Source organism: Mustela erminea, chromosome 18, assembly GCF_009829155.1.
Source record: "Mustela erminea isolate mMusErm1 chromosome 18, mMusErm1.Pri, whole genome shotgun sequence".
Taxonomy (NCBI): domain Eukaryota; kingdom Metazoa; phylum Chordata; class Mammalia; order Carnivora; family Mustelidae; genus Mustela; species Mustela erminea.
The window spans coordinates 26,495,280-26,507,227 of record NC_045631.1 but is presented as its reverse complement, the minus strand read 5'-3'; the positions used below and the strand labels follow the sequence as shown (position 1 = coordinate 26,507,227).

General features: G+C 37.4%; 1 protein-coding gene across 2 annotated transcripts in view; it reads right to left on the bottom strand.

Annotated features, from left to right (window-relative positions):
- Positions 1–2,786: 2,786 nt before the first annotated feature.
- Positions 2,787–11,948, bottom strand: part of PPM1D (protein phosphatase, Mg2+/Mn2+ dependent 1D) — a 42,410-nt gene continuing 33,248 nt past the window's right edge. For both annotated transcript variants that reach the window (XM_032320079.1, XM_032320078.1), the window contains exons 4-6: positions 10,842–11,032; positions 8,244–8,486; positions 2,787–4,268 (exon numbers count right to left, since the gene is read on the bottom strand). In XM_032320079.1, the coding sequence (XP_032175970.1) occupies positions 3,711–4,268; positions 8,244–8,486; positions 10,842–11,032 (992 nt within the window). In that variant the 3' untranslated portion in view covers positions 2,787–3,710. The remainder of the gene's footprint in view (positions 4,269–8,243; positions 8,487–10,841; positions 11,033–11,948) is intronic.

Genomic DNA, 11,948 nt, shown 5'->3' with positions numbered 1-11,948 from the left:
ACTCAGAAACTTGAAGATGTTCGTTGTTTAAGGCTACTAAATTCTGAGGTATTACGCAGCAGTATATAACTAATACATATTTTAATCTTTGAGGCACATGGTAGAGAACTGTTTTCAAAATACTGAGAAGAACCAGTGTGTGGATGTGATATTGTGATATAATAAGATACAGGTATTTTGACCTTTGTCCCAGGCTCCTGGCTAGAGCATCTAAAACCTTTGTAATTTCTTAGGTGATAAAGGCGCTAGCAACAACTTTTATCTTTGGTCACCGACTCTTATTCCTTACAAAGGTCCTAAATCCCCTGGAATTTCTCCAGTACAAACATCTTTTGTTTTAATGAGATAACTCTTTCTCAGTGGGCTCACTAACACACCCTTTTTCTCCTGGGAGGGAGGAGTTTCAGATTAACAACTGATCACACCTAAATGATAAAGCCTCTATAAAAATCCCCAAAGTATGGGATTCAGAGCTTCCAGGTTGGTGAACACACATGGGGTGAGGGTGATTCACCCTAAGCCAATGGGATCGGAGGCTCCTCTGCTTGGGGCTGTTCTGGACCTTACCTGGTGTATCTTTTTTTTAGAAAGTTCTTTTGTAACTTTTGTATATAATAAACCAGTAAATGTTGCCCTGAATTCTTGTGAGCTGTTCTAGCAAAAAATTACCAGACTTGAGGGGGTTGTGCAAACCGATTTACAGCCAGTAGATCAGAAATGTATGAAAACCTATGACTTGGAATTAGTTTCTTAAGTGAGGGCAGTCTTGTGACACTGAGCCCTTAACTTGTGGGATCTGGTGGTAACTCTGTAAGTGTCAGAACTGAATTGAATTGTAGGACACCCTGCTGATGTCTACAGAAAATTGGAGAATCGCTTGGTGTAGGAAATCTTACATATCTGGTGTATATGAGTAAAGAAGAAATGTTTTCCTTTCAGTGGACATGGTTAAATAATGCAGTTAAATAACTTATATCCATAGATGGGAATACTAAAGATTGAGGAGGCTCTGCAAAATACTGAAAGAAAAATCTTCGTAATTAAGAAATGAACACCTCTTGCATGTCTGTGCACAGATTGTCACAAGATGAGGGAAATGCTGGCTGCCTCTGGAACTGAAGTGGGAATTTCCCATAATGTATTTCATTATCATTTCATAATCATAAATTTCCCATAATGTATTATACTACTGATCTACATCACATAGGCAAATAAAATTAGAAAATAAAAGACAAACATTAAAACATTACTTATGATTGCATAGTATCTTCAGCTCCTTAAAGAATTGGCCTAAACACAATCCTAGGAACAGATACAGAAAAGGGCTAATATTAGCATTTGCAGTTATGTCTTCAACCAAAAATGTTACTAGTATTAATAGCTACTACTATCTGGAATTCGGGCTCCATTGCACTAAAAATGTGATCTAGGAAAGAGTAACATTTTCACATTAAAAAACTGATTTGAAAAAACAAAGATTACACTGGCATGCTTGGGTGGCTCAGCTGGTTAAGTATCTGCATTGGGCTCGGGTCAGTCCTGCATGAGGCTCCTTCCTCAGCAGGGAGCCTGCTTCTCCTTCTGCCTGCTGCTCACCTTGCTTGTACTGATAAATCTTTTTTTAAAAATATCAGAAAAATAAAGATTACATAATCCATTATTCTAATCAAGTGGAAATTTTAATTTCATGTAGATATAGGACTTACAACCACTGGCAGAAAAAGTAAAAATGGCTAAATGAATTTTAATATGCATTCAGATTTGTTGAATTTCTAGTTGGTGCACCTAAGATGGTATCACAGGTCTAAAAGATGGGAAAGAAACAAAAAATAAAAAAATAATTAATAAAGGATGGAAAAAACCTTCACAATAAATCGACTTCTAAAGTGTCTACTAGGGGGTGCCTGGGTGGCTCAGTAGTTAAGCATCTGCCTTCATTCGGCTCAGGGCATGATCCACAGAAAGCCTGCTTCTCACTCTCCCACTCCCCCTGCTTGTGTTCCCTCCCTGGCTGTGTCTCTGTCAAATAAATAAATACAATCTTTAAAAAAAAAAAAAAAAGTATCTATTAGTGGCTGTATCACTCTCTTGGAAAGATCTGAAAAACAAACCCTTCAGTGTGCCTGGGTGGCTCAGTCGGTAAAGCGTCTGCCTTCTACTTGTCATGATCTCGGTGTCCTGGGATTGAGCCCCACACCAGGCTACCTGCTCAGTGGGGAGTCTGCTTCTCCTTATCCCCCCATTCATATGCTCTCTAATGAATAAAACCCTAAAAAAAAATCCCTTTTAGGTAACTATAAATCCTTCTTAAGGAGCTAGCCACAATTGTTTTACCTGGACCCCTAGTTCTCAATCTTGTTACTGAAAACTGGTATGCTTCCAATTGCGCAGTTCCCAGCATACTGTGGATATTGAATGCATGAATTAACTCTTCAATCTCTTAATAAGAGATCTTCTAAATTAATAAATTTAAATTTTTTCTTATTGTAGAACAATACATCACACCAAAATGACACTAAGTGTCTTGGTTTTTTCCTGTATTATTAAGTGCAACATAGTATCTCATCAAATGTTTATAAGCCATAACTAGCTTCACCATATTCTTAACCATATTCTATTGTTGGATATTTGGCCTGTTTCAATGTATTCTAAATTAAAATTAAAAAGTGAAGAGTGCAAAAATAAACATTACATATATTTTTAAGTTGTTACTCTAAAGCATGATCAAGGCAAAACACAAAGTTTCTATCATTAAAACAAACCAACAAAAGTCCAGCAACATCAGGAACAGTTCACTGATTTATTAGATGAACAAACATATATCCACATAATCAATGAAAACTGTATGATATATAAAATAATTTAAGAAATGTTGGGAATTAGCAGCACCATCTGTTATTGAAATACCAAGAAAAACTTCACATATTTTATGCAAACACGAGAAAAGAATAACTACTTTAAGACCTAATAATGCCACTGAGTGTCTGGGATGATTGAGAGGGACACCTTTTTAGGCAAACACACCTCCTTCTACTCCAAAGATTTGGGGAGTATATCGGATGATTAAGGTTTCAGAAAATGCTACTGAATTAAGAGATACTGCATAGTATTTTAATTAGAACAGGGAGACTAACACCAAGCTACTTTCAGCATGGCTCAACACTTTTGCTATGAAAAATTTAGTTCTGAATTATGAAATTAGAAATAAAAAATAATTTTTAAAAGACACTAGCTGTCTCTAAGAAACATTAAGTGGAACACAGGTCACTATGAAAATACATCACTTTTCCAGTTTGCTTAATAATTTACTTTAAAAAGTTGTGTAGTTTTCATCACAAGTGACTTATACAAATTTCTTAATAAGCATTTTTAAAAGTTTAAATGTATTTCTAAAATCTAATAGATTCTTTTGATTTTTTTTAACCTTTAGCCCTATTGTTACATTTACTGTGTATCAGAGTAAGAGACTGAGTTTGTGTGAAAGTATACAAATTTACACACATTTTACAGCAACTTATACCCTAACATCTACAAAATTCACATTTATAATACAAGCAAGTACAAGGCCAAGATAAAACTGTTGAATTCCAAAAAGTCAAACTGTATACTATTTTTATTTTGTCCCCTTAAAAAAAGTTCAAGTTCTGCACCAACTTCAAAAAGCCCTCTTAAATCCTAAGTTTGGAAAAAAAACATTTTTCATATACATTTCAGCAGACACAAACAGTTTTTCTGTGCTGATGAAGTAAAGGATTTCCAATTTTCTTCTGGCCCCGAAGTCTGCGTCGCATGGTAAGTTTAACAGAGTTCTTTCGCTGTGAGCTGGTGGGGAGGCTTGCAGGCTGAGCACCACTACTTCGACTTAAACCATTTCGTCTGTGCTTCTTCATGAGAGGGCCAGAATTGGATTCTTCTAATGTCCTTTTAAAGTTTGCTGGAGGGGTTCTTTCAACTTCTTGGGCTTTCATTTGACCTGGAGTTGACATCTTTACATTTTTTTGGTCCATGATGGTATTTGTTGAATTGGTAGGCACAAGGCCAACGGGCAGGCTATTATTCAAAGAATCATGTATCCTTAAAGTCAGAGCTTTAGTGCAATTTTCTTCAAGTGGCTCTGGATCTTTTGAGGGTATGACTGCCGGCTGGACATTCCCTCGGGCTACCTCCGCTGGGACTTCTACATAATTCTCTGAGAAGGCATTACTACGAATAAGGGCAGGTACATGGTCCTTAGAGTTCAGCCGTGGCCATGGGTCCTCCTCCAGTGACTAAAAAACAAGAAAGGTAAGCCAAATAAATAATTTATCATAGAATTCAGCTTAATCATTAGGAGACAAGATGAAGTTTCATTAGAATAAGTGAAAACTTTGGTTGGTTGGTTAATTTCTTACTTATTTTTTTCTATATTCTCATTTCTGAATATTCAGTAGTAGAGAAAATGTAAACTGCAACATTAAAGCAATAATGTCATACTGCAAACTCGTACTGTTGCTTTGTACCTATCTCCCAAACACTAGAGACTGTTCTAGAACTTAAGAAAAGCAGGATGTCTGAGAACCTAGAGAACATGGCTGGGGCAACTCTCAGAGAAATAAATGAAAATTATATGGAAACTTTCAAGTATTCTTTTTTTAAAAGCTTGACGGGTCACTTAGACATGCACCACTCGTTTAGATCCAGTGTCCTAGATCTACATATACTCAGGATATTTTTCCTATCAAACCCACATCTCTCATAGTACTAATACTTTATAAAATCATTGTTAATAGTTCCTCAAGAACAGAGTTTAAGCATAAATACTGTCTCCCTCAAGTACATAACATTTCCCTCAAATCTTTTTCTCCTTTAATCAAGTCATTTATTAAAATATTAATATAATCTGAAGTAAACCCTTTGTAGAAGGATAAATGAAAGCATATTATCTGGTCTTCCTCTGATATAAAAATCCCTTAGAAATAAACACCTTTCAAAAAAACGCTATAGAAAAGTATACTTATAAAAAGAATGTTTCCTTTAATGGTTCTAGAATTGAGAAGAAAAGGGAAATTTAAGCCACCCAAAAGCATTTCAATCTCACCATAAACATGAATGAACATGCTTTAATGGAAAAAAATGTATTGACTTTACGTCAACTGGAAGCTAGAGATGAGAAACCCCGGTTCCTAATTTGGGACTGCCTCAAAAAGATTGCTGCTGCTGCTTTTTTTTGTGGTTTTTTCTTCTTTTTTTACTAGGAAAATACTCTTTCTTTCTGCAGAAAGAATTGATTCATTTATTTCTTTAACACTGCATAGTTTACTGAAACCACAATTATTCTTATTTGTTTTATTTTATATTTTAAAGATTTTATTTATTTGACAGAGAAGTAAGAGAGAGCCAAAGAGCACAAGTGAGAGGGAATGGCAGAGGGAAAAAGAGAAGAAAGCTCCCTGCTGAGCAGGGAACCCACCCCGCCAAATGCAGGCTCCATCTTAGGACCCTGGGATCATGACCTGAGCCAAACGCAGACCTTAACCAACTGAGCCACCCAGCCCCTTTTCTTATCTGTTTTAACACTGACTAGGTGTTAGGTAGCAATCTTGTTTCAAAGTATCAGTGTTGAGAAAGGGTAACAGGATAGTCTTCATTCCAGAATATTTACATATGGCTTTCAAAAATATCAGCAAGAGATGTATGTGAGCTCATCCTTTTGCAATAGGTTGATTCCAATACCTACCCTGGTCACAAGCATGTTCTGGATAATCACAGAAAACTATACCTACTCATAAGAAATTGTTGAGCCAGAGTTTGTCCTGCTTTAATAAAGAAAAAAGGATTTACAGTAAGATCAGGCAGACAGAGAAGGCTTCCTACTACCAGTCACGTCACTAAATTAGGCAAAAGAAAGTAATAACCAAGCCACTGGTAGGAATAGAACATGCTGCTCTAGTTTGTAAAATAAGGTTAGCTATTAGATGGAATTCCTTTATAAAAGAAAACCAGTGGAACAATTTCAGAGTTAATACGATTTATTTTAATTTCTGTTGTGTTCTTTTTATTTTATTTTTTAAAAGACTTTATTTGAGAGAGAGAGAAAAAGAAGTGGGGAGGCTCAGAAGGGAAGAAAGAGAGAGAGGAGCAGACACCCCACTGAGCAAGAAGACCAATACAGGGCTCGATGCAGGGCTCGATTCCAGGACCCAGAGATCATGATCTGAGTCAAAAGCACCCACGTAACTAACTAAACCAACCAGGTGCCACTGTTCTGTCTTTTTAAATTCACAAGATTATTATTCTGGCACTACATGTGTGCTGGCTTTTCTTCCCCCACTTCCTCCTTGAACTTTTCCTTTTCCTGCTCTTTTTATTGGCATTCTGCGGGAATACACTGCATCTGTTAGCACAGGCAATTGCTCAGACTTCTCAGACTGATCCCAGATGAATTACCTGTATTGCTAAATCTTTTTACATGTACATAAAATGTAATATTGAGAGATTACCTCCTAAAAACACAAACTTTAAAAGTTTTACCACTTCAGAGATCAACTTCCTTGCTCCATCAATCTTATAATCCAACATTAAATCTAACTGAAAATTGTGCCTAGAACACAACTGAAACTAAAAGCTAATTTTCTGAAAGAACTCCCTTCCTCATTCCTCCTTCCAATAACTCTTGGCTTATTTAAAAAGAACTATATTGGGGTGTCTGGGTGGCTCAGTCAGTTAAGTGTCTGCCTTTGGCTCAGGTCATGATCCAGCCCCTCATCGGACTCCCTGCTCAGCAGGGAACCTGCTTTTCCCTCTCCCTTCTGCTCGCCCTGCTTGTGTAATCTCTCTCACTCTCTGTCATATAAACAAATAAAATTTAAAATAATCAAAAGCAAACAAAAAGCTAAATTTAGTTTTGCCCTAAAGAAAGGACAGAGAAAAATGTGTGCCAGAGTGATATATCACTTAAACAGAGGTATTTCTACCATATTCATCCCAAAACAAAGATCTGACTACTTGGATACCTTAGGATCCATACAGAAGTTGACATGTCTATAAATAGATAAACCTAGTCTCAAATGCCTACTCTAAATGTGGGAAAGTATTAAAAACTAAGCTGACCAAAATATCATTCTATTTATCTAGATGTTACTAAATGTGGGATTATTTTACCAAGAAAATAAATCAACAGGTTACATGTGTAGTCGTGGTTGTCAATTAAGATAAAACACAATTTCTTGGGCAGAGATTTGTCTTTATTTACTTGTTAGGTCAGAGCTAACATCACTAATTATTCTGAATGGCTCCAAATATTTTCCTATATTTTGGTGGGGCCAACTAGTTAACTACCAATGCCTAAATATAAGTTAGGGTATACATAAATCTCCTTATCTTTATTATTATATCATTAGGTCTCCAGATTTTCAGAAATAATTTAAAAAACATTTTATATAGGGGCCCCTGAGTGGCTCAGTGGATTGGGTGATTGACTCTTGGTTTCAACTCAGGTTGTGAGATCGAGCCTGGCGTTGGGCTCCGCATTGGTTGTGGAGCCTGCTGAAGATTCTCTCACTTCCTATTCCCCTCTGCCCCTCACTCACACATGCTCTCTCTCAAAAATACAAAAATAAAAGCACATTCTCAGAAGTCCCACGTATAACAAAGCAGTTATCAGTACTACCAATTTTTAGTAGGAAAATACTGGGATGAAATAATAAAAAGGGAAATGCAGTACCATTTAAATTTACTTCACAGCTTATCTTAAACTCATTCAAAATTATCTAAGAAGAAGAATAATGTTTCTTATCCATGTTATTAGACAACCAGTTCTAAGATCTGATATCCTAAGGTCCACTTCAGTCTGTAGTCTGTATGATCTTATCCAAATTGCTTAATCTCTCAGTCTTATTATCTGTAAGATGGAATAATACCTGCACTAGTTACCCATTCCATTTATGAGGTTCAAATGAAATATACAAAAGTACTTCACAAACTTAAATGTTTATAAATGTACATAGTATTAGAAGGGGATTGTTAAAATATTGTTATGTACATCTCCTTTCTATTAAGCACTGTGCACACAGCTGGCATGCAGAACAGTACTGATGGGAAGATGAATCAATGATAATAAAAGTTACATGACACATATCCATCACTTTCTTGAACCCAGTTCAAATCCAAAATCCTATGATACAAAGAATCTGAAAAACTTTTCAGGCAATTCTAACCAAAGAAATTCTATTTAAAAACCTCAAATACTATAGAGAACTGTATACCTTGACTGGCGGTGTAGAACATGGAGAAGGAGTCATCACGCAGGTTTCTTGACTATTATACGAAGGACTATCAGTCAGGTTCAGATAGAGCTCATCTTCACTGGTGAAATTTCCCTGGCTGTCCACTCCTGGAGAAATGCAGATCACTATAGCACTAGTATTATCTGCTCGAAGCATACGCTGCCTCCAGCGGCCTAGTGCTCGATTCACAAGCATTTTGGCACAAGATTGTCCATGTTCACCCTGTAGTTAAAAGAACAAAGAGAGAAAAGAACAAAGAGAGAGAAGGTTAACAACTCAGATTTCGTTCCCACTACAAATTAAAAACAAAGTATCAAATTAAAAACAAAGTATTCAATATGGCTCACATAAGTAAAATTTTCTAAATTTCAAACATTATCCACAGACCCCATAACTATGTTAAGAGTATTGCTCTAATTTTTTTTTAAATATTAAGACAAGGCCTTATCCTGTGGTTAAATTCCAACTGTGTTTTTATCTTTTTAGTAGCAAGAAACTCAGTCTTCACTGTAATAGGAAAAGTTGTACAGAAGTTATCTAAAATGGAAAGTAAACATCAAGTTATTACAGATAAACAATTCGCAAACGAGATAATCAGGCATAGCAAAAACAAAAAACAACAACAAAAAAACCCTTATTGCAAAGGGCCAATCTTCTCCTAAAATAAGAGCTTCTACAAATCAATGACAATAAAATTTTGTCAAAGAATATGAACAAAATTCAGAGACAAGAAAATATAAACAACTGTTAAATATATACAATTGACCCTTGAACAATGGGGGGCGTTGGAGATGCCAACTCCCCCATACAAATGAAAATCCATGTATAACTTTGGATTCCCCTCAAACTTAACATGATAATAGCCTACTGCTGACCACAAGTCTTACCAATAAAATTAAGTTGATTAGCACGTATTTTGCATATTATCTGTATTATATACTGTATTCTTAAAATAAAGCTAGGGAGGGCGCCTGGGTGGCTCAGTGGGTTAAAGCCTCTGCCTTCGGCTCAGGTCATGATCCCAGGGTCCTGGGATCGAGGCCCGCATCGGGCTCTCTGCTCAGCTGGGAGCCTGCTTCCTCCTCTCTCTCTGCCTGCTTCTCTGCCTACTTGTGATTTCTGTCTGTTAAATAAATAAATAAAAATCTTTAAAAATAAAATAAAGCTAGGAAAAAAAATTATAAAGAAGAGAAAATACCTGTATGGTGCTGTATATACCTAAGAGAAATGAAAACATATCCACACAAAAACTTGTATGTGAATGTTCACAAAAGTCATTCATTCATAAGAGCCCCAAAGTGGAAACAACCCAAATATCCATCAACTGGTAAATGGATGGATAATTAAATGTTGTATATCCGTTGATGGAAAATTATTCAGCCCTAACAAGGAATAAAGTACTTTTATTACAAGCAACATGGATGAACCTTGAAAGTATTATGCTTAAGTGAAAGAAGTCAAATATGGAGGTCACATATTATATGATCTCTTTACATGAAATATCCAAAACAGGCCAATATAAAGAGAGACAGAAAGATCAGTGGTTGCCAGTGGGTGGGGATAACAGGAGGCAGTGAATGACTACTGGCAATTATTGGTTTTGGAGGTAGTGATAAAATGTTCTGGAATGATATAGTGGTAACGGTTGCACAACTTAGAGAATATAGTAAGAACTACTGAGTTAGTTATACATTTTTTTTTAAAGACTTTATTTATTTATTTGACAGAGAGAGATCACAAGTAGGCAGAGAGGCAGGCAGAGAGAGAGGAAGCGAAGCAGCCCCCTGCTGAGCAGAGAGCCCGATGTGGGACTCGATCCCAGGACCCTGAGATCATGACCTGAGCCGAAGGCAGCGGCTTAACCCACTGAGCCACCCAGGCGCCCTATACATTTTTTTTTTAAGAGGATTTTTTATTTAAGGTTTTATTTATTTATTTGATAGAAGATACAGCAAGAGAGGGACCCAAGCAGGGGGAGTGGGAGAGGGAGAAACAGGCTTCCCGCTGAGCAGGGAGCCCATTGCGGGGCTCGATCCCAGGACTCTGGGATCAGGACCCGAGCCAAAGGCAGACACTTAATGACTGAGCCATCCAGGTGTCCCTGAGTTATACATTTTAAAAAGGTAAAATTTTGGACGCCTGGGTGGCTCAGTTGGTTAAGCAACTGCCTTTGGCTCAGGTCATGATCCCACGGATCCTGCTTCTCTCTGTCTCCCTCTGCCTGCCACTACCCCCCTGCTTGTGTGGTCTCTCTCTGTGTCGAATAAATAAAATCTTAAAATAAAATAAAAAATAAAAAATGTAAAATTTTGTGGTATATGAATTACATCTCAATTTTTTAAAAAGAATTAACGAGGTTTCATAGGCCACTAAGGGCTATTCATAACAAAGTCTGTGGTTGTGTGTTTATCTAATTTATATCCTGTCTCATTCCCTTTATGAGCTGCAAAGTTTGTTTTATGTAATTCTAGAGCCAGGCAAATGGAATACCTACTCAAAGTGAACATCCTTAGACCTATGACAAAGTAGCAGAACAATGTATAGACAACAATATCAAATTATTGAGTTACTGCTCACCATCAAGTATTTCTTCTCCTCTTGGTCCTGGCACATTGAGATGGCATCTTGCGGTGGAATCATATTCCAAAGTCCATCACTCCCCAAGATAATATACTTGTGCTTCTGGGGGTCAAGAGTGTGGACACTTGTGTCTGGTTCAGGTGACACCACAAATTCACCACTGAAGAAATCATAGCTCCACAAATCACCTGGGGGGGGGGCCAGAAATAAGCAAGAAGTGTTATTTCCAGGCTAGTAATATTTTGTCAACAGATTAAAGGAGAGAATCTACACATTCATCAAAATAGATGCAGAAAAGCAATTGATAACATTCAAAATCCATACCTGATTTAGGAAAAATACAAAACAAAACTGGGGCACCTGGGTGACTCAGTGGGTTGAGCCTCTGCCTTTGGCTCAGGTCATGATCTCAGGGTCCTGGGATCTAGCCCCACATCGGGCTCTTCGGTCGGTGGGTAGCCTGCTTCCCCCTCTCTCTCCGCCTGCCTCTCTGCCTACTTGTAATCTCTCTCTCTGTCAAATAAATGAATAAAATCTTAAAAATAAAATAAAATAAAAACTACTTGGGGCACCTGGTGGCACAGTCAGTTGAGTGTCTGACTCTTGCTTTAGGTTCAGGTCATGATCTCAGGGTCGTGGGATCAAGCCCTGCGACAGGCTTCCCACTCCATGAGGAGTATGCTAGAGATTCTTTATCCCTTCTCGGTCTCCCTCTACCCACCTCCTAGCTTGTGCTCTCTTTCTCTCTCTCTCTTTCAAATAAAGAAATCTTTAAAAAAAGGGGGAAGGTGGGGTGCTTGGGTGGCTCAGTGGGTTAAGCCTCTGCCTTCAGCTCAGGTCATGATCTCAGGGTCCTGGGATCGAGCCCCGCATCAGGCTCTCTGTTTGGCAGGGAGCATGTTTCCCCCTTTTCTCTGCATGCCTCTCTGCCTATTTGTGATCTCTCTGTCAAATAAATAAATAAGATCTTTTTTAAAAAGAGGGGGAGGGAGGAAGTGAGGAAGGGAACTCTTACTTTTCTGTGATACATAAGACAAAGTTAAGTGGAGCTATCTAACTTTTTTTTTTACTCCTCCAAACTGGGGAAAGAATAGACAAAAAGAA